Source organism: Anopheles gambiae, chromosome 3 (assembly GCF_943734735.2).
Source record: "Anopheles gambiae chromosome 3, idAnoGambNW_F1_1, whole genome shotgun sequence".
NCBI classification, from domain to species: Eukaryota; Metazoa; Arthropoda; class Insecta; order Diptera; family Culicidae; genus Anopheles; species Anopheles gambiae.
This window is the reverse complement of record NC_064602.1, coordinates 6,223,932-6,246,445: the sequence shown is the minus strand read 5'-3', so window position 1 is coordinate 6,246,445 and position 22,514 is coordinate 6,223,932. Positions and strand designations below refer to the sequence as shown.

The following is a 22,514-nucleotide window of genomic DNA, read 5'->3' as shown; positions in this document are numbered from 1 at the left end:
GCTGTGTCGTTTTGACATTTCGCTATTTGACATATGAGGTGCACAGGGCATTGCATTCTGTTAGTAATTATAATTTATTTTCATATAACGGAGAACAAATCATCACAGAACATGTGAAATTATTCTCTTCAATATTTGGATTAAGTTTTTTCGTCAAAAGTAACATGCAATTTACAAAAAACTACCAAACGTATAATTCAACTGACACATGGTCATGGTAAGTCACGCGGGGCTGTTGGAGTGGTGTAATCTGCTCATTTGCTAATTTGTTCCCTCTGCGTCATCTTTCAAACGTCAAACGTCACGTGAAAAACTGACAAATTTCAAACAACTGCATGCCAGAACGCATCTTTTCTGGCTTTTTGGATACTGAAATGAGGTAATAAAAAGGTAATTTGTGATAAAATTTCAACAAAAAACGGAGCATACTGCTTTATGTCCAAATGGTTTTCCCCTTTCGTTTGTCCACAGCTTCACTCGCTCACCACCATCTCTCTTAACCTTGGGCCGGACAATAATGTTTACAATGTGCTCCCGTTGACAGCAGAGTTGCATGGCGCAGATGAAATAAACACACCTTTTCCCCGCACGCGTGCAATTTCGATGTAAAAAAACAGGCCCGAAAATGTTAGTGACCGACATAAATAATGTGAAAATATACAATCTCAGCGGTGGGAAATCCATTCCGGAAGTAAGTACACCATCGCGTTGCCCCCGTTTCATGCGTATTGAGTTGTAATTCACGTTCGTTTCCCAATTCCTCCAAACCGCAGTGGCTCACCGATCGGAAGCAGAAAAAGGCACCGAAAAAGAATCCGGACGCCGATCGGCACATCGAGCTGATACAGGACTTCGACATGCCCGGGGTCGCCTCCTGCATCGCCATCTCGGACGATGGGCAGTACATATTGGCCACCGGGACGTACAAACCGAGGGTAAAGTGCTTTGAGGTGAGCAATCTGTCGCTAAAGTTCGAACGATGCTTCGACTCGGAGGTGGAAAAGTTCACCATCCTGTCGGAGGACTACAGCAAGCTTGCCTTTCTGCATGCCGATCGGTACGTGGAGATACACGCCGCAGCCGGTCGGCACTATCGGTTGCGTATTCCAAAGTTTGGCCGCGATTTGGTTTATCACCGGCCAACGTGCGATTTGCTGTTCGTTGGAACGTCGCCCGAAATCTATCGGCTAAACATGGAGCGGGGTCAGTTTTTGCTACCGTACACGAGCACGACAGCAAGCGCGATCGATAGTGTCACGATCAACCCGGAACATCAGCTCATCTGCGTCGGCACGCAGGAGGGTAGGCTTGAGGCGTGGGACTATCGTGACAAAAGGTGCTGCGGCACGCTGGATGTTGCTGCCAACCTGCCGAGCACGAACGGGGTTGCAGCCGTGACGGCGCTGCAATTCAAAACCGGCCTTACGCTGGCAGCTGGAACATCCAGCGGGCACGTGCTGCTGTTTGACATTCGGGCCCGCAATCCCATCGCCATCAAGGACCATCTGAACCAGCTGCCCATCAAGAAGATACGCTTCCAGCCGGATCAGAAGTCGGTTTACTCGCTCGATGGGGCTATGCTGAAGATTTGGGACGAAACGTCCCTGAAGCAGAAGGCGTGCATTGAATCGCGCAGCAATTTCAACGATTTTGCACACTTCCCGGGCAGTGGATTGTTTATGTTCGCCCAGGAGGACACGAAAATGTTGCCTTACTACATCCCGAGTGAAGGGCCGGCGCCGAAGTGGTGCTCCTTCCTGGACAATCTGGTGGAGGAGATTGCGTCCGAAACGGTGCAGAACGTGTACGATGACTACAAGTTCGTCACGAAGCAGGAGCTGGCCGATCTGAAGTTGGACCACCTGGAAGGAACGCCAATGCTGCGCGCCTACATGCATGGGTACGTATCGGAAGGTGAGATCAAATGAAACGAATCTACTTACACTTGTCCATCCCGCAGGTTCTTTATCAACATTCGGCTGTACAACAAGGCCAAGGCGGTTTCGGATTCGTTTGCTTTTGATAATTTCCGTAAGGATAAGATTCGCAAGCAGATTGAAGAGAGCCGCCCGGCTCGTCTGCAGATTAAGTCGGCCCTGCCGAAGGTGAACCGGGAGCTGGCGCAGCATCTGATACAGGAGGAGCACATGAGCAACGCGAAACGAAGCGCCATTGCCAAGGGTCTGCTCGGCGACGATCGGTTCAAGCAGATGTTCGACAATCCGGACTTTGAGATCGACAAGGAGGCGGAGGACTACCGTCTGCTCAGTGCGGTGCTGAAGCGTGCCGATCGTGATAAGGCGCGGCGCAAGGAGAAGATCGTCGTCACGGAGCCGAACGAGGAGGATGAGGGCAAGAGCACGGATGACGATCTGTACAGCGAGAAGAGTGAAAGTGAAAAGGAAGACGAAGAGGAGGAGGAGGAGGAAGAAGAAAAGGACGTGGGAATGGAAGACGCAAAGCCAGCTTATTCGAAAATGAAGAATAATCGACCAGATAAATCGTGGGCCCGTGAGGAAGCAGATCACGAGGATGACGATAAGGAGTTCTCGTTAACGGTAGAGGAAGGAGCAAACTTTGACATCATGCAACCGGCCAAGAAAATCCAATCGTACGTACACTCACCGCCTACTAGAGCCCTCTGCAACCACTTTCACAACGATGTTTACCCATTTTTCTTTGCAGTGTATCGCTTGGCAAGCGCGTGAACAAGCTGGAACACGCCACGACGAATGTGCAGTTCCAGAACGGAGTGGGCCGGCGGGAAATAACCTTCACGACCACCGGCCGGTCAAGCAGTGGCAAGAATGCAATGGACCGGGAACGGGCGCGCTATCAATCGGAGCTGAAAAAGCACAAGGAAGAGCGCCGGCAGGTGATTCGTTCGGCAAAGGGTGTGATTAAAAAGACGATTTTCAAGAAACATTAAAATCGCAAAGCTCTAGAACCTATATTGTGAAACACCGTAAAGCCCAAATAAAAACCACTTCTTTGGGTAAATTTATAGCACTCTTATAATCACTCCCTCACTCGCTATCCTCCGTCCTTCGTTGTCTGTATGTCGCCTTAGAGGCGCTCCTTTAGGGAAAGCTTGCGCATGTCCACCTCGTCCGTTACGGTGTCGTCCTTTTTCGGCGTTGCCGGCACCTGATTCAAACTGTCCCAGTCAATTTCGGTAAAATCGATCACGATCTGCTTGTGGGGCGGCTTGTACTGCGTGTACCTCACACCGGCCGCATCGAACATCCGCTTCGCCGCGATCGTGTGCTCCTTGTGCGCGTGCTTGTCACTCATGTACACCACCTCCCGTATCGCGGACTGTATGATAATCTTCGCACACTCGTTGCACGGAAACAGCGCCACGTACATGGTGCAGTTCCGCACGTCCGTACTGTTCTTGTTCAGTATCGCGTTCACCTCCGCGTGGCACACGTACAGGTACTTCGTCTCGAGCGGATTGTCCGACGTTTTCGACCACGGGAACTCGTCGTCACTGCAGCCCTTGGGAAATCCGTTGTACCCGATGCCCACGATACGGTTGTCCTCGTTCACGATGCACGCACCGACCTGTGTCGAGGGGTCCTTGCTGCGTTTCGCGGCCAGGAAGGCCATCGCCATGAAGCACTCCGCCCAGTCGAGCGTGTCTTGGCGCTTGCCACTTGGCCGTGCCGGAGAGTCACTTGCCATCTTGGTGTCGTGCAGCTTGGAATAGAGCTGATCGGGGGAACAAGGAAAAGTGCATGGTAGGCGGGGTGCAATTTTCGCAATCCCGCCAAACCGGTGTACTGTTTTGACAGAACGTGAACCCGCTGTCAGCGCACGGAAAACGTCAGCCCGTGTCAGCAAACCAGTTGTTGTGTGTTTCTGTTTTCGTTGGGCCTGATTGTTGGATAATGGAGGCGTAGGGTGAGTGAAAGTGCATTTTATCCTCCCCTGATTTTCGTTTGTCCGTTTCCGGACGGCTGCCAGGATGCCGAAGAAAAAGACGGGCCAGCGCAAGAAGGCGGAGAAGCAGAAGCTCCGCCAGAAGGAAATCCGCAACCGGGAATCTCAGCTACCGGAGCAACCGTGCAACGTTGCGATGGACTGTGAGAAGTGTGGCAGGTATGTGCAGGTCGTGCCCGGGTGGCATTCGTTGCCCAAATGGACTAATTCAACGGGTTTCTCCCCGTTCCCCCGTTCGCACACAGGAAACAGAAGTCGAGAGCGTTCTGCTACTTCTGCCAGAGCCTGCAGCGGCTGCCGATCTGTGCGCAGTGTGGCAAGCAAAAGTGCATGTTGAAAACGGGCGACTGTGTGGTGAAGCATGCCGGCGTGTTCACGACCGGCCTGCAGATGGTCGGTGCGATCTGCGACCACTGCGAGGCGTGGATCTGCCACGGGAGGAAGTGTCTGCAGTCGCACGCCTGCACCTGCCCGCTGATGGACGCGGTGTGCATCGAGTGCGAGCGGGGCGTGTGGGACCACGGTGGTCGGATGTTTAAGTGCAGCTTTTGCAACAACTTCCTGTGCGAGGACGACCAGTTCGAGCATCAGGCATCGTGCCAGGTGCTGGAGTCGGAATCGTACAAGTGCCAGTCGTGCAACAAGTTGGGCCAGTACTCGTGCCTGCGGTGCAAGACCTGCTACTGCGACGATCACATCCGGCGGAAAGGGTTCAAGTACGACAAGAACAAACCGATCCCCTGTCCGAAGTGTAACTACGAGACGAGCCAAACGAAGGATCTTAGCATGTCGGGTAAGTAGTAGTTGTGCTAGTGGCGCGTTTGTCGCCGCCTACGTGGATGAAAGGGTTTACTAAGTGACTAATGATCCGGACCTTTTCCTTTCCCAGTGCGCAGTCATAAGTACGGGCGCAAACGGATGGATGATGAGGGAGACGATGATGATTATGCGTACGATGATGAGTACATGTCGTACCGCAACAGTCACGACCACTACAACGAGGTTTCAGGTAGCTCTTCCGACGACGACTACGACGACGACGATGATGATGATGAAGACGATGATGAGGATGATGATGAGGACGAGGACGAGGAGGAGGAGGAGAAGAAAGAGACTGCTGGCGCACAGGGAACATCCCAGGGCACTTCCTCGAAGGAGCAGAAGTAAAGCAAGAACCCCTTGCCGTTTGTTTCTTTCCGCAAACCGTGTCTGTGTAAGAGCTGTTTAAAGCCACACGACTTTTGTTCTTTATTGCATAGCATAACTATACAAGATGTATGCAACGAAGGGGGAGGAGGACGAGGAGGGGTGGGTTTGGTGAAGATGGGCAAGGGACGACGTGGGAAGATTGTAGTAAAATGAAGGAAGTGGGCAAAAGAACAGGAATAAAAGAAACGTACTAAAACGTGAGCAGCAAAGCCGTTTTTAGAAGAAAATGCCTCGCAAGCGTCGTCCCATCGCTTGGCGGTCGTAGAGAACGTTAAACTTATTTACCAGCTGATTCATATCGTTCGCCACCTTCGTTAGTGCTCCGAGGTACGTGATGAGCCCGACATCGTTCGATTGCTGCAAAAGGAGAATGTTTAACGATTGATAAACTACACCAAAAAGGCATATTTTTACACTAACCGTGTAGAACTCCTCCTTAAACGATGGGTTCTGTACGATCGGTAGACGGCGGCTGAGCGAGTAGGCCATGCGCAGGATCTCCTGGTTCGGTTTCAGCTGATCGTTCTCGACCGCCTTAATGTACGCCAGTATGATCTTTACGCGCGAGTTAAGCATCTTTATCGCATTGTACTGGGCGAGCAGATGCTCGGCTACGGTCGAGTTGGCATCGGTGTCGTTGTTGGACATGCGGGCCACATGGTCCACGCCGATGCGTTCCGCTTCCTCCGTCGCGAGTGTGTACACCAGCGGGACGAACAGCATCATCGCCTGGCCCTGCACGATGTCAATCACGGACTCGTACAGTGAGATTGGCAGCTGAAAAAAGCGTTCAAATACATTAGACGATTGTTCCTTTGCTTGTACTTTTAGACTCTTCTTACGTTCATGTTACGGTTAAGTGGGTCCAGCAGCAACATCAACGGACACTCATTGATTTCGCATATTTGCTTGTGGATGTTGATGTGTTTCTCCGATGGCACAGTGTCGGTCGTGTACCATCCAAGAAAGTCGAGATCACTAAACACTTGCTTATCTGTGTAAACAAAACCGATAAGAGAAGATTAATGTAAGCATTTAAACATTAAAACAAACGCTTCCTTCGCATGCTCCCCCCACTTACACTGCTCCTCCTTTACTTGATAATAATCCATAGCTATGACCACCGCATCGTTCACGATGTCGTACTTGAGCTCGAACGAATTCATCACCTCGATATTGCGGCCCTTCTGCTTGCCGATCAGCGCACCGAAAATCAGCGGCCGGCTGCTCTTCTGCGCCCGGTTGCGCGTCCAGTGGTCGGCAATGTTCATGATGACGAGCGGATGTAGCGAACAGGTCACGGACGGGATCGTGGCACTGCTGGCCATCACATTCCTGCCCTCGGGCTGCACAGGCACCGGCTTTCCGCTGGACCCGCTGGCCACTTCCATATCGGAGACGGCCGGCGGTGAGGCCGCTTTCGAGGTGGATGCGGTCGGTGGCATCGCTGCAGAAGCTGAAGTCGATGTACTCGCGGTGGCCGATGCGCTCTCGTTATCGATGTCCATCTTTTCCTCCGTCGGTTGGCTCATGGTGGGGCCGGACTTATTTTCTTTCGATTGATGTGTTGTTTTTTCTTCAATTATTGTGTGCTTTGCTTCGAAGGAACGAGGGCGATATGTTATCCGAACCGTTTGAGGATGTTTGCCCGAATGCGTGAAAAAGTGACAATGTTTTGATACCGTCGCGTTGACATTGGACGCAGCACCGTAGAGGCCCAAGGTTCATAGAGATTGACAGTTGATGAATTTAATAAATTTGAAATATTTCTAAACATTTAGATTAATATCAGACGTGCTCAAATTCTTTATTTTAAACTGGAAAAAGTGTAAGTTTTTTGTTATGATGGAATTAAAAATTTAGAGTTTTTTTGCACAAGGTTCATGCATGTGCAAGGATATCAAACGTAAACAAACGGAAGACACAGTGCAACTAGTATAACCTCACTTTTACTTGCGGAAGTGGAATTGTTGGAGTGTAATCTCAATTTATAATTGGCAGATATCGCGAAGAACGCTATCATGGACAATCATTGAAAAGTGAAACAGGAAAAATGCCATAAACTCGCGGGTTGGTGCAAAATTTCCATTCCTCCAAAGTACTTCATGAACACTCGTGGCAATACCGAGAAAAGAGACACATTTGTTTGTGCCGGAACTGTTAATCCTTTCCCCGGCATTCTTGCATCGTAGTACCCCGACACAGCAAACAAAAAATGGTCTCCGTTTGCTAACGCATGCCACCTTTCGGCTCGTTGCATTTGCCCGGCGATTAATCCGGACGAATGATAAATGGTGTGGAGTAGTCGCAGAAAGCACAAGTGTAAACAAACGAGCCCCGATCCTGTGTCTGTGTGCAGCGATCCGCGATCCGATTTCAGCCCGATGGTAAAATGTGAGCAAAAAAAAAAATCGCTTCTTTCGGTGGAAATGATCCAAAAGGTGCATCGTCGACGCGAGTGAGTGCGCCATTCTTTGCCCGCCATTCAAGGGTAAGTACTGTTTATTCCGAACCGTAATCCCTCTGTCCACAAAAGAATCATCCTGTGTCCCTTTTGTTAGCCGTGTCACCGGGGGGGTGTGGATGCACGAAGAAATGTTTGATCCTGCAATCCCCGGGTCTGGAAGAGGAAGAGAAGCATCTGTGGAGGATGTTGCATTTCGATGACAACAAATGCATGGTTGTGGTGCATATACACACATCAACACATGAAGCTGGTGATATTTCACGGATTATTATCATCGTCGTTTATGGACAGCCCGTTTTTAATCATCGCCGGGCGTGCGAGATGATTTCCCGGTTTTCGACGCGCGGGAGAGGGAAGGGTGCCGTCCGGGTGCAAAATCCACCCGCACCACACCATCCCGGGGTGGTGTTAGTTTGGTCGCTATGTGCGGGAATGACAAATTGCTTTTCGTGGTCGATTTCGGTCGATTTTGTTTGGTAACGAGGCCGCCGAGGGTTATTTGTTTTCTCTCCTTCGGATGGCGGCAAACAAGTGGTTCAAACGGTGCTCAAAATAGGGAGAGAGAGAGAGGGAGAACGATAGGAAGGCGTAGGGGGAAGAGCGCAAGAGGTACCGTTTATTGCGGTTTAAGCCGGTGACCGTATTTGAGGCTTCTAATCGAAATGGTGTGGGATGTGGTGCTGGCTATATTAAAAAGGATTAAACTGCAATATGTTAACCTATTTACGCCCATTTAGAGAGAGGTTTGATCGCTTTTTGCCGCTACTGCTTTTGCGGGGAGGAAAGCGATTGGTGTGAGGGAACGATAAGTCAATTGATGTGGCAAGTGGCAAATAGGACCACTGGCTTTATTATTGAATTGGAGGGGTGTTTTGGTACGGATAAGGGAGGGAGCGGCGATTAGAACGGGGAGAGGGCATTTAAATGAACAAGGCAGGATATAATTTGTCATCGACAGTAACAGGCTGGCTTGCAGGCAAACAGCCCCGATGGTAAATTAAATGTTTATATTAACACTATAAAGTCATTGAAACGAGTTAAGGAAGCAATTTTATCGAATTTAAACAAATATTTCTGAATCATCAATTTCTCCGAATTATATGATTTCTCGACGTGCTCTGGGACACTGTTATGCCCATAGCAGAATAATAAATTCTGCCGTACATAAGAACGGTCCGCAAAAGAATTGAAGGATCCTGAGTTCATTGTATTTCATTGCTTCCATTTGGCTCTTCACTTGTTCACTTTGCGGTTAAAAATAGTACGCAACCAGCTATTCTATTGCGTATGCTGTCCATGATTCTAAAACTCCCGTGGAAGACATCAAAGATGTCAGTCAAATCGGCAGGAGTCTTTAAGGATTAAGAAAGGGACAGCAGAAAAAAAGGACAAAGACTCCGTTTTCTCGTCTCATGTCTCTGGCTGCGCCCTACGTGTAATCCGTAACTGGCAATATGCAATGAAGAAGAGCGCATGAAAGCAAGCATGGTGTAAAGGAAAAATATTTTGATCTGCAGTGGACCGTTTAATTGAAGTGTAATTTAAATAACAATTAAAGTGTACATCCTCTCGTCCTACTTACGCCCTGGGGATGAAAGGCAATGGAGAGAATGAGAGAGAGAAACTGACCGATTCATATCCTGCTGAGCCGGATGGGTTTCGATGGTTGTGAGATTTGCTGGATGCTTCCTCTTAATCCGTCGTCATACCTTTTTTCATGGCCTTTATGCCGGTCCGAGCTCGCTTAATCCACCAACTCGATGTTCCACCATTCGTCACTAATAACGATTAACATTGCACCGTACCGATCTGTCGGTGGTGTAGTCGTACCGTATTGAAAGTGCAGAGGGGAAACATTCCTTGATGATTTGATTGTTCGCAGCGGGGCGCATTTACATGTTCGATTTATGCAATAATCTTCGTCCGCGGTGGCGGATTATTCTTTGCCCACCCTCCCCTCGGTATGTCTTCAATTCAATCTGTTCTTTCGACGCTATCTTTCGCCTATGGTTCGAATTTTGCTTCGTAAATCAACCCAAAAGAGTAGAAATCAAGCGAATCGAAGGATTGTGGTTGTGCTGACCGATCGGACCAGGCATACTGAGATCATAAAGGAAGCAGGAAGGTATTTCTCATATCCCCCAGTCACACAGTAGGCCTTGTTCGTCTGTTTCGGGGTGGTTTTATCAAAATGGTCTCGTCGAGTGAAAGTAATGACGTTTTGGTTGAGGAGCTAAACCGACAGCTGGGTGAAGCGTTCGGCACTTCCGGCGGTGGATGTATCAACATTAAGGCACTGCACAAGCTGCTGACCAGCTTGATCGATCTGCACATCCGCTATGGAGCCGAAAAGCAACAGAGTAAATTGAATGCTGCTAGCAGCGCTATAGCTGGAACTGATGGGGGAAATACTTTGGAGAAAGTGACACCTTCTGAAACACCTTCGAATGCAGCATCCCAACAGCCTGAGGAGACAACGAAGGTGAGCGAAGTTCCTGTTCCAGAGCAGATAGATCTCCCACCGATTGCTAGCGAAGAAGCATTGCCACCGAATGTGAATGATGTGACGCCAGCGGTCAGTTCGAAACCATCCTCGTTAAGCGATGTACTCACGCAGCGGAGCTCCGATTTGTTGGTAAATTCAACGACATCATCTTCGGATAAATCGGACGACAATATGCCCACTGGACCGTCATCTCCAAGTACTCCGAGCCGTCCCACGCCTTCCCGTGGACTGAAAAGCTCCTCAAGCTCCGTCCCAAAGCTACAGACGCCAACAGTGGAGGACAAAACTCCGGCCCAAGATAACTCCACCCAAACGGCGATCGAGTTCGTCTCGATTCTCGAAGGCTGCAAAGACCACCTGGAAACTGTGAAGGAGGAAATACTCGCCCTCAAAGCCCGCTGCCAATCACAGCACGAAGATACGCTCAAGCTTGCCGGAGCACTCGACAACCTGGTGTACCGTGTCGGGAGTCAAGAGCCAAAGGTAGAAAAGCTGGAAACCGACAACCACTGTCTGGGTATGCTAATCTCCGACTACGAAGTGAACTTCAAAGCGATTGAAAAGCATCTCGAGCGGCACGACGTGAAGGTGCAGGAGATAGAGCGTACATTCCAGCGCATGGACAAGGAGCGCGACGGTCTGCGAGCGGACCTGCGGTCGTTGAACGAGCAGACGAACTATCTCGCCACCGTCAAGGCGGACAAGCTGGACGTGCAGACCGAGCTGGATCGTCGCGCCCTGGTGACGGACATGCAGCAGCGCGTCCCGTACGCCGTGTACAACGAGGCGGTGCGCGATCTTACCCGTACCATCACGCAGCTGCGCGAAGAGCTGCACGATCTGGATCAGAACCTGCGCACGGTGCAGTACGAGCTGGTGAAGGGGCTAGCATCGAAGGCTGGCTCGCAGGACGTGTCGCAGATACGCAAGCAGCTGACGGGCGTACTATCACGCTGGCAGAAGCTGGAAAGGGAACAGCAAGCGACGGCGGCGATCATGGGTGGTGATTCTTCCTCGGCCGGGGTAGCGGCCGGCGGAAGGGGCAGCGATGCTAGCAAATGTTTGGCCTGCGGCATTCAGACCACCCTCGAAGGGAGTCATCCGTTGGTGACGAACAGCTTTGTGCCCGTGAACCGGATTCGGCTCGGCGGAGCGGTGCGCAATGCGGGTGGATCCCATACGAAGTGTGTGCCGCCGGAGAAGGTGTTCCGTACTGGGAGCTTGGGAGTGGTGAAAAAGGCACCGCAGGATGAGAAGCGAGGCGATTGGAAGCTATGAGCAGAAGGGGGGCGGGAGCAGAAATTGTTGCAAATTGATGAGTAAGTTTCAAATTAACCACCCGAGGGGAGGAATATGTATTTTTTTACTGTAAAGAATCAGACACAACAAGTCACAACATTTTTTGAAATCGGATTCAGATTTGTTTCTTTATAGATCATCTCTAGAGCATTCGCGGGGGTTGAGGAGGAGGTGTGGTACCGAAAGGACTAAAATCGTGTTATAATTATTTACAAATGTGTTCGATTATCTGGGGCGACCTTCCTTTTGGTGTAGGATGGCTTGGCATTCTAAAAATTATCTATTAGCAGCAGCGTACACAGAACCAAAACAACCGACGGCGCGTCCTACAACCGAGATAGTTACACCGTCCGCCACAGCTATTTACATAAACACTCTTACAGACACACACACTCACACGCACACACACATATACACACAGATTTATACACGGATGAAGCACCGGGAGTTGGAGGAGTGGGTCATTTTCTTTGGCTTTGGCTTTGTCTCCGGTAACGCGGTCTCGGAACTTGTAGGTAGTTTTGGTAGGTAGTCATCGTCGTCGCCCAATCGGTTTTACATTCATTCATCCATCCTCCACGCTGCAGCCGATGAGGTTCTCTATGCTAAAGCCCTTCGTGTTGCCGTACTTTCGCTTGCGGGAAGCAAACGACGATTCGGTTCCATCAAACAGCTTCGTCGTCTCACCATACCCGGGACTAGCGCCGGCGTCCGTAGGATGCGTTCCGTTGGCCGAGGGAACAACTCTCCCGTGGAGTGGCTGTTCCCCCGCCCCAGACACCAGCCCGGACGGTTGCAGCTCGGTGTAGAAGTGTGTGTGATGATGATGTTGCCGCCGCTCCTTGCCAGACTGTGGGTGTGATTCTTCCAGAGAACCGCCGACGCTGCTGCTGCCGCTACTACTACTGCTACCCTTCTCGGACTGTTCGTCTTCTTCGATGTAGTAATCGTCCGAGTCGCGCGCCATCCGGGAAGGGCTACAGTGGGGGGAGTAATCACCGGACGGTTCGATCGTGGGCGAAGGATGTGCTGCCGGCACAGGAGGTTGTGCTGGTGGTGGTGGTGGTGGCAGAGGAGAAGAAGGAGAAGTAGAGTTTGGTGGGGCTTCCATTGGCGTTGATTTGCGGCCGTTCAGAAGCATCTCGTGGTAAGTGAGCGTACCGGAAGTGCCACGCTCTGCCGGCGATTTGTAGTCGTCCTCACTTTCCACATCGATCCGATCGTCGCTGGATAGGTCGAGATCGGCCGAGATCGGTTCGTCCTCTGCACCGTAGTCACCGCGTCGATCGGCGTGAGGATCGGCCGGATCACCGATGCGAGATGAACTAATACCCGCAAGCTTGTGTCGTCCGTACGGGTACGACATACCTTCGCGCATCAATCCCCCATTGCACGGATGCACCACCCCGCCGAGACTAGCCGGATGAGGTCCATCTTCATACAGATCGATCAGTGGACCACCACCACCACCAGCACCTCCGCCACTGCTACTCCCGCTCTGTCCCTGATGGTAGCCGTGGAAAAACTTGTTCATTGCGCTCGAGATCTTCAGACTATCCACGTTTCGCTGCAGAAAGTCACTGTTCTCCATCATCGCCACGTTCAGATCATCGATCTTGACCGTCCCGAACAGGTTCAGTTTGCTATCGAGCAGGAAATCACCCGCCCGGCCCGGTCCCAGTGCCGCTCCCAGTGGTCCACCATCACCGCCAAACCCTCCGACCGAGGCGGACGCAGCAGCAGCCGCTGCCGCCGCGTGCGCCGGTCCGAACTGATGCATCGGAATCACGGGCACCGGTTTGCGTATCCAGAACGGTGCGAAAGGTGCAAACACGCCCGGGAAAGCCATGCTTTGGGCGAGGGTGGTGCGTTTGTAGCGCTTCCGACGTCGCAGAAAGCTGCCATTGTCGAACATGTCCTCGGCCAGCGGATCCAGCGTCCAGAAGTTGCCCTTGCCCGGGTTGCCCGGTTCGCGCGGGATCTTGATGAAGCAATCGTTCAGGCTGAGATTGTGCCGGATGGAGTTCTGCCAGGCGGGGAACTTTTCTTTGTAGTAGGGAAACCTGTGCGCGGGTGGGAAAAGAAGGGAAAGGTAATGATGATGGGGTCACAACAAAGTCACTGTTATAATTTAGTCGGACTAGTCTTTTAAAAAGTTTGCTCGTACATAGGAGTCGGGAAACGATCCAGGTCCTACTATGTCAGAGCTGCTGTGTTTAGTCATTCGACCACTGAGTGGCTCCCGAATGAAGGCGATATTACTGATACCTATTCGGACACTAAACACATCAACCACCACACAGCCCACTGCCACTTACCGTGTCATAATAAACTCGCATATTCCACTAAGCGTCAGCTTCTTCTGCGGCGACTGCAAGATTGCCATCGTGATCAGGGCGATGTAGGAGTACGGTGGCTTCACTAGACTTTGCGATCGATGGCTCCCGGATTTGCCACCACCACCACCCGACGTTGCACCTTCTCCCGCTTCGGTGCCATTGTCCGAATCGGGCTGCTGCTGCTGTTGGGGCTTCTGTCCACTGGACGGTGTTCCATTGTCGGAGCTGGAAGTACTGCGCGACCGGTTGCGGCTTGCACCACTGGACCGTTGTCCCGACGGTGCCTGCTGGTGCTGGTTGTGATGATGGCCCTGGTGCGACTGCATGCTCTGCAGATGTGGATGGTCATGGTAGTGCTGCTGCTGTGAGTGGGTCGATGATTCGTTCAAGGAGGCGTTATGCGTAGGGGAGACGCTCATCGAGAGCAATCCCGACGGCCGGAGATCGAGAGGAGATGTCATAACCGGATGCATCATTTTGTGCCTTCGAAAGGGAACTTTTTTTTTAAGGTAATTTAAATCTACACTTGATAGAATCACTTCATTTTCTTTGTACACTTGTTAGGTCTTGCGATGTTACACTTGCCTATTTAACTAGTACTGAGTGATCACTGTTCAACGGAAGAAAACAACTCATTGCCACATACTTCACAGTTTATGCTTACGAAATTCACTTGCCTTTACTATCCTTTGACACGATGCAAATATTCTTATTTATGTTAAACTTCACTGCTGAATGCTTCACTGTATCGCCTTTTTATCGTACGAAAATATTAACACACCACCAAGCAGTAAATTTCATCAGAATGTCCCTGCTGTAAAACGTCCTCACGAGTCCTCACGAGCGAACGACACAACACACACCGAACGACACTTCCGACAAACCAAGCCCGGACGGACCTGTGTGTGACCGGCACCGACGAAGGCAAGAATGAAAATGTTATTTTAACTTTGTGGAAAATTGTGAAAATTTTGCACGCGCTACACTTCCGTTCTGTTTCCTTTCCCGGCTGCCCGCTGCCCCGGTGTTTTTCCACCAGCGAGCGCGTCCTTTAGGTACCGCTTCTTTCCACCCATACATGTATCGCACTCACTCATCTCCGTCTCGTTCCGATTGATGCCAATAACGCACCGTTCGGCCCCTGGTCCCTTCCGACCCAATCGACCGGGCCGGGTCGCCGTGGATGGGCGGAGAAATGAAAATCCCTGTGTGCTGTGCTTTTCCACCGTCGTCTTTGCCGCCGCCGCCCCGGTCGACAAGGAAAATGGCGCCGCTTGCTCTGCTGCAGCGTGTGTTTTCCCTTTGTGCGTAAGCGTTTGCGTTACGCTTCCTTCTCACTCTTGCGCACGGACAACTCACGCACACACACACGTCGTCTATGAGCGTGTATTTCGTGGAAAATGGCCGTGGGTAGTAAAAACCCCGCGCGCGAGCCTGGCGCTATCGGTGAAGGAAAGGAGAATTCAACTCTCTAATGTACGGTTTTGCGTCAGCAGCTGAGGCTAGTTTGGGTGCGATAAAATAATCAGTTTTCTTCTGTGTGTTAAGTGTGTGTCCTTTTTCCTGCAGCACCTGTAGCCCCTCTTCGTCCTACTGTGGTACATCTTCAGCAAGTCAACTTTTATTTGGTATTTTATTTTTTAAATTTAAAAATCCTGTTCACTATCGTCACTATCTTCAAAAAATACGTCTCGAAAAAGGCACAGAGAGATCTTTCTTTCGCCCAACACACACGGAGCAAAGCGGGTAAGCAAGAAAGTAATTTTTACTAGCAACTGGCGCCATAGCTCCCATTTGCTTCCTTTCCACCACCGCCACCCCATCCCTATTTGGGCCGCTAAAGCCAAAGGAAGGAAGAAAAAAGTTGTACAAACTGTGTTCCTTTGCAAGTAAAACATTTATTTTAGCAAAACCACGCCACGCACACCGTACGGATGAAAGTGAGAGCGATATACATACGGGCTCTGTGTGTGAGGGTGTGTGTGTGTTGGTAGTGTGTGTATAAGCGTTACAGTAAAGGAGTGTGTGTGCGTGTTGTGTAGCTTTACCGATATGGGTGTGTCCTAGCGAAGGATTTTTCCAATGGAAAGAGAGAGCAAGCCATGCTTGTGATGGTGTGAAAGAGATGACTCGATGTCGCTTGAAAGTATATAACCATCCTTAGTGTCAGCCTTGCTTGTGTACATTTTCCTCCTTTTGGATATAAGTGTGTACGTGTGTGTGTGTGTGGTGTAGGAGCTTAAAGGATCCCTTTTCCGCGCTCCATTCTCCATACGCATGGCTTATTACACGCGGGGGGAGCGTTAGATTTCGAAGTCTCTACAAAACATGGTGTCCCCCGTATACAAACGGGGATAGCGGTTTCTGCCTTCTTGTGTGTCCTTGCGCAAGGCTCCCGCTCCTCCCCCCTCCCCCCAATTCCTTTCCGCCGTATGTTTTTCCTGTTGTTGAGTTGATAGGAAAAGGATGTAAGAAGCCACTCTGACGGCCCTCTTTGGACCGTCGCTGTTTCACGGACGATGAAAGAACAATCTTGCGCTACTGTCGAGCCGAGAGTGGAGAGGAATTGGCATCGTCAAGAGTGGTGGTGGTGGGTGGTTTGCGGGGGTAGGGGGGGGGGGGGGGATGGAAGTAATTCAATTTGACGACATGTGATAATTTGTATGCTGGAAGCTGAAAATGAAAAACACAAGCTCTCTCTGCTGGTTGGGGGGTCGGACTGGGAAGGAACCATCGTTGGCCATCGTGACGCAGCGACGAGTGTGCTAGTTTTGTGTCTGTGTTGGGGGGGAGCTTCTGTTGGTGTGATGTTGAGAATGGCTAGTTGAACTTTCACAGGATGTGTAAAGGTGTTTAGAAGTAACTATTTCGTTCATGCTTCTTGTGAAGTATTACAAATGCGAAATTAGATTACTAGCAACTGAATCTGACCTGTAAAGCGCATAGTGCTTTTGAAAGGTTTTTTAAGGGGAATTTTTCATGTTTAGCTAATAGAGATGTAACATAACATGACATGACAAACAATCTTACATGGCTTACATGGAATACATCTGCGGGAAAAGATTCTTGGGAAACAGCTTCGGCATAAACAATTATTGCCGACGGCATTGCCTATGTATGTAACATCCCGACGTTTTTATCCCACATCGAGATACAGAACATATAACAAAAAAGGCATTTTATTTTAATGGATATTCAATAATAATTAATCAAAATGTACTATAAAGTATATACAGTTGTTGCCGCTAAATTTTGACTCTATCTCACCTATTTTTGTCTCTAAGGCATCAATTTTTGACGGTGAGTCAATCGCTTTCTGAAACTTTGTAGAAACGCTTCTACAATTATTGAAATTAAATTGAGCAGTGAATAATTTCATTGATAGAATTTAAAATATAACAATTGTTACGCCAATTTTGAATGCAATGTAATGGAATGAAAACAATAATTTGCGTGTATTTTCAGGTGTAAACAAAGGCTTTAGAATTTATAACGTTTCATTTTTTTTTCCTCAAAAAACAATCAAAATACACGGTTTTTGTATTGCGTATGTGATTTATAAATGTAATTGCCAAAAATCTGCTCAAATACCTTGTAAAATTATCATGATTCCTACAAGAATCAAAAATTGATGACTTACAGACAAACATAGGTGCGTTAGAGTAAAAAATTGATGCCTTAGAACCAACATAAGGTGGCAACGACAGTAATGTTATATCATCGTATCATATATCATATCCAAGTTCAACAATAAGAGGATCTTCTCCAAGTCTTCTCCAAAGAGTCCTTACTTCTTTGAAGTTTTCAATAATAGCTACAATATTACATACAGTTATTTCTGACTGTTTCATACGGTCCTGTGGTACAGTCGTAAACCCGCCCGTCTTAACAACATGCCCGTCATGGGTTCAATCCCCGAATGGACAGAGCCACCATTCTGTAGGAATGACTATTCTGTTATGGAAAATCAGTAAGTCACTGAAAGCCAAGCCCCATTAGTACAGGCAGGGCAGGCCTTGATCAACAACGGTTGTTGAGCCAAAGAAGAAGAAGAAGAAGTTATTTATGATTAATTTCTGTTAGCAATTGTTATTGTTGTCTTCAAATCGTATGTGTCATGGGAAGAACATTGTTTAAATCAACCACATATCCGGCAATTATCTGCAATATGAATAGGCTTCTCGTGATTAGGTTTGACTTGACCAGGAAGGACAAAACAAGCTTAATTGTAGTAAGACGACACACCAAGACACTGAGTAATGAAAAAAAATATTTTAAACGGATTTTAGGACTGCAAGTTCCCATACTGCATCAACATTAAAGCGCATCACATATTCAATAAAGTCTAAAGACATTTTTGACTCTCACGAAACACTTTTCTGCTTCACTTTTTTGCTGTGCGACAGGGTGGCCTTATTTCCTTCACACAAAAATCCTTCCATTGTTATCCATTGTGTCCTGTATAAAAAAGAAGAAACATGCGCACACCACTTAATCTTAGCCTCGGACAAGTAAAATGGCAATAAACAATGTTAGCTCGTCGGACAGTGATGGTGGGGGGGGGGGGTATGTTCACCGTTTCCCGAAACGCTGAGATTCCGTAACCAATAAAAGCACGCGCCTACTTGGTGTGTATGTCTTGAGCATCATTCATTAGTTTTCCTGGGGAGGGGGGACAGTTTGGTCCTCGGGATGGCGCAGAGCATTGAAGGTGAGAGTCAGCCCAACCTACACCTGCCGAAAGTCAAGTCGGACATGATTGAATTGTTATGAAGAATCAACTCAATTGAGCGTCCACGCCCGTCAGTATGGAAAAGGATGAAAGGAGGAATGTGTTGTGTAATTGTTCAATACCAAAATGGCAGCAATGTAGGTGGGGGGGGGGGGGGGGTGGGGGTGGGGGGGGTTTAGGGGCTATATCCGACACAAACGTCCTTTTGTTGTCGCTGGGGCCTCCTCTAAAAGAGGGATAAATCTTCGCACTGCCCTTGGTGTACTTGGTTGCTATGGAGACCAAGTGTTTCTCGCTTGAAGGATGTCCTTTGTTTCGTCCCTGGTTTTGGTGGCATGTACGAAAGGTAGAAGAAGAAAAAGCGTGCTTTACCCTAAACAAGAAAGTTTGGGGTGGCTGGTGTAGTAGATGAGTCGCTTTGAAGGTCGTGGAAATGTAGGAAAATAACAAAAATGGTCTACGAACGATTGGTACTCGAACGACGGAATTTAGACAGGATTGATTGTTGCTGTTGCTTGGATGATTAAACACAGCGTACGGTCGAGCGTAAAAACAATAGAAACAGGCATTACTTGCTGCTTTGCTCCCTGTTGAAAACACTCAATCTTATTATGTTGTTAGCAAACTCAAAAAACGAGATACTTCAATCACAACATGAAAGGGCTTTACACGGTAATTATGTTTGATTCCCTTTATGTGCCCTTCCCCCAGAGGGACAAATGTAGCAACATGCAAACATTCTCGCATCGCCACGATCAATAAAATAGTTACCAATTGTACATGAGTCCAATGCAAACTCAGCAACCCCCCCCCCACCCCTACTCCGCTTTAAAAAAAAGGGTCCGCTAAAGGTCCCTGACCGCTACACCGCGAACGAGTTGCGAACCTGAGAGGCCTTGATCGCTGCCCCGGGCTGTGTATGCACGGTAAATAACAAAACATTGTAAGACGATAAAAGGACATCGCTGGCTGGCGTTTGGAATGTTGCTTTCCCCCTCCCTCCACTCTTTTGTTCCACACCCTTCGAACGTTTCTCTCTCCCTCTTTCTCTCGGAAGCCTACAGAACAATATGATTCAGTGCACGGATTATGATTTTGTCACATAATATCTTGAGGCTATTTGCTTGTGCTTGAGAACGCACGCAAACACACACACTCCATGGGACGGAGCAATTTCAATTCCCATGGACGTTTCTGAATCGGAACGGTGGTGAAACCACTCGAGGCAAAGATGATGATGATGTTGATGTTGATCCGATCCTTTCTGCAAATAGTAGTAGTAGTTCGTTGTTGGCTGTTGGGCGTGCGCGTCATCCCCGGGAATCGGATCAACTTTTATTGGCTAACAGTACAGTAACAAAAGGGCAAAAAGGGAGCGAAATGGAAGTATAACTCTTCGATTGAGATGAGTTTGTATGTGATGATGATGAGTTGATTATGAGAGTTTGTTGTGTTATACTGTAAATTAAAGCTCGATTGGGCCCGAAGTTTTGGGACGACGCTCGTGACTTCACTGAAGAAGAGAAGCAAACAAAACGAGTTGCTAACTAAGCAAGATCTTCCATTTGCGTTGCAAATAAAAGAGAAAAGAAACGAGACAAATAGGGCACAGATAGATGGCTTTCAAAATGGTCTCATTTTAAGGTCATGATGGCATTAAAATCATACCTATTGGCTGGTTAATGGAATTTGAAAAGCAAACGCGAAATTTAAACATTACAATCGTCTCACAATTGGCGCAAACTCACTCAAAAGTGTGTGAAACCTTGCCGACTATACTTGACAATTGTTTGATAAACTTTACTGCCATTGAAAGGTCATCTGTGCCTGAATTTTCATCGACCAGATGCTTTGCTTTGGTACTATGAGGAAAAACAGTACTTTTTTGTTGCGATAGTTGACATTCTCCCACTCGGCGCCGACAGGTTCTGAGAATGATTGCAGCTGTTCATACCCGCGTTTGCACATCCGAATGCATCCGCATCAGCAATTCTGCAAAGCACTGGGGCGGCATATCAGGGACAGGATTGAAGGCAGCAGCGACGTCAGTGGTGATGACAGTGACAAGCAAAACTGTTTATCGACACGATAAACGAATTTACAGAGTTTACATATTTAAAACACATTTACACCATTGCATGCATTTGTGTGCACAGTGTGTAGTAGTGGTTGTCCAGGGAGAGAGAGGGATGCGGATAATTTGTGCGCTCTTTGGGAATCTGTGTTGTTTTACACTATCCGCTTTATGGTGTAATTTTTTACTGGGAATCTATTTATTTTATTTATTTTTAGAGGTTTTATTAATTTTACACGGTTTTTGGAACTAAAAAGGGTCGAGAGAGGTATCTAAATGGTAAATATAGACAATTTGCCAGGCAGATTGCATAGCTATAGGCGTTAACTGTGTTATTGAAGCTGTAGCGCTTGGATGTATGCAATCCGTTTGTCAAATTTGCTCTCTTATATTGAATACATCGATTCGTGTGCTTTACGGAACTTTTACACCATAAATTGATGTTGAATCGCATACACTTTTTTATATTTTACACTCCATTTACCATCGTTCAACCATCCCCTTACGTCACGTTTCGCAATTACTTCGCCTGCGAGGCAGCTTTCCGAGAGTTAATAAATTCCGTGCGCTTTCTATCCAAACACCTGAAAGCGCGGCGGAATGTGTTCGTGATGCGTAACCAAATCCGAACCGCAAGCGATGCGGTGCGCTGGTATTCGCAACAACGCGAACGCTTGGGAACCGTTTACGGTGCGGTGCGACGCGGCGCATTGCTTTTCAGGGAATAGAAGAAAAAAAACGAGTCTCCTCTAACGGTTGGTAACGATTGCAAAAGTTCCATCTGGCTCACAATCCGCTCCGTCTTCTTCACCGCACCGCGACGCGAACAAACAAGTTATTGGTTTTCCAAGCAAAACCAACTGACACTCGGGTGTACGGTCCGATTGCGATTCATCGATGGCGATATTGGAAAATTTTCGCGTGATCGGCTTCCATGACGAGCGGCTGGAGATGGGGTGATAGGTACTTCAAAATGGACGCAAAGGATATGCAAAAGCGATTCCTTCCGAGTACTGTTTGGTACCAACAGTGCCCAACTATATATCTCACAGTAATAGTACCAGACAGAGAGAGAGAGAGAGAGGGTGAGACTCGCCGGAAGGACGATGGACGTGGTGGATCCGGTCGCTTCGATGAACGGTTAGAGCTTCGGTTTGTGCCGGAATTCGATTCCGATTCTAATCCGGGCATTTTCATTCCTCAAACACACCGAAAAGGGTAGGCAGGGAGAGACACAGAGAGAGAGAGAGAGAGAGAGAGGCATTGTGTGTTGGTGTATTGGCACACAAATCGAATCGAACTTTATATTACGCCCGGCGGGTGTTAGTATACCGAACTCTCCGGGTGGTGCGGTACGGCGGATGTTGCGGGCGGAAGCTGCGGAAGTAGCAACTCGATTCAAGTTTCGAGCTGCCAGCTTCTATTACTGTTGATACAAACAACATCAATATTAACAGAAGCCACAGCATATTGCGACTATGATTCGCCGATTTGAGCGCTGTGTACGGATCAATCGGCAAAAGCATTTCGAGCAAGCTTCTGGAACATGCTGAGGTTTACAGTACTGTGTGGGGGAAAGGATTTCCGGAAGTTACTGAACAGAATACATACTAAATAGGCAAATAATGTATTATTAAGGCTCTTTGGCATAATCTAATTGCATACCTTAAGGCGTATAGTGCATATGCGCCGTCAGGTATGCAATCTGCATTACAAAATCTGAATAATGCTGCAATTTGTAAAAGAAAATATGAAGCAATTGTAATAATGAATACAAATCGGACCTTTGTATGTTTTGCTTTAAATTTTGAGTGTTTTGTAAATTTTATTAATAACGCTTGCATGCACCAACACTTACATCGCGCACTGTTAAACGAGAAGCTTGGTACACATCGAGAGCTCGTATCGCCCATCCCGGAATGATGATAGATTCTCGGGCCGCA

General features: G+C 48.4%; 5 protein-coding genes across 5 annotated transcripts; 2 read left to right on the top strand and 3 right to left on the bottom strand.

Annotated features, from left to right (window-relative positions):
• Positions 1-526: 526 nt before the first annotated feature.
• LOC1277803 (nucleolar protein 10) lies at positions 527-3,000 on the top strand. Its single transcript, XM_061654225.1, has 4 exons — positions 527-691; positions 774-1,900; positions 1,961-2,611; positions 2,686-3,000. The coding sequence occupies exons 1-4, from the start codon at positions 626-628 to the stop codon at positions 2,927-2,929; spliced, it is 2,088 nt and encodes a 695-aa protein (XP_061510209.1). The 5' UTR covers positions 527-625; the 3' UTR covers positions 2,930-3,000.
• On the bottom strand, positions 2,926-3,687 carry LOC1277804 (deoxycytidylate deaminase). Its single transcript, XM_317305.3, has one exon. It carries the CDS (start codon positions 3,685-3,687, stop codon positions 3,067-3,069), a length of 621 nt encoding a protein of 206 aa, XP_317305.3. The 3' UTR covers positions 2,926-3,066.
• A 276-nt stretch (positions 3,688-3,963) lies between these two features.
• On the top strand, positions 3,964-5,363 carry LOC1277805 (zinc finger protein 330 homolog). The gene is made up of 3 exons (XM_317306.5): positions 3,964-4,104; positions 4,191-4,738; positions 4,835-5,363. Exons 1-3 carry the CDS (start codon positions 3,971-3,973, stop codon positions 5,110-5,112), a joined length of 960 nt encoding a protein of 319 aa, XP_317306.4. The 5' UTR covers positions 3,964-3,970; the 3' UTR covers positions 5,113-5,363.
• Positions 5,169-6,711, bottom strand: LOC1277806 (COP9 signalosome complex subunit 6). Its single transcript, XM_061654235.1, has 4 exons — positions 6,236-6,711; positions 5,997-6,148; positions 5,575-5,931; positions 5,169-5,511 (listed from the first exon to the last, which is right to left on the bottom strand). The coding sequence occupies exons 1-4, from the start codon at positions 6,684-6,686 to the stop codon at positions 5,371-5,373; spliced, it is 1,101 nt and encodes a 366-aa protein (XP_061510219.1). The 5' UTR covers positions 6,687-6,711; the 3' UTR covers positions 5,169-5,370.
• Positions 6,648-15,111, bottom strand: LOC1277808 (fork head domain-containing protein FD3). The gene is made up of 2 exons (XM_317309.5): positions 13,745-15,111; positions 6,648-13,489 (listed from the first exon to the last, which is right to left on the bottom strand). The coding sequence occupies exons 1-2, from the start codon at positions 14,239-14,241 to the stop codon at positions 11,992-11,994; spliced, it is 1,995 nt and encodes a 664-aa protein (XP_317309.5). The 5' UTR covers positions 14,242-15,111; the 3' UTR covers positions 6,648-11,991.
• Positions 15,112-22,514: the final 7,403 nt, after the last annotated feature.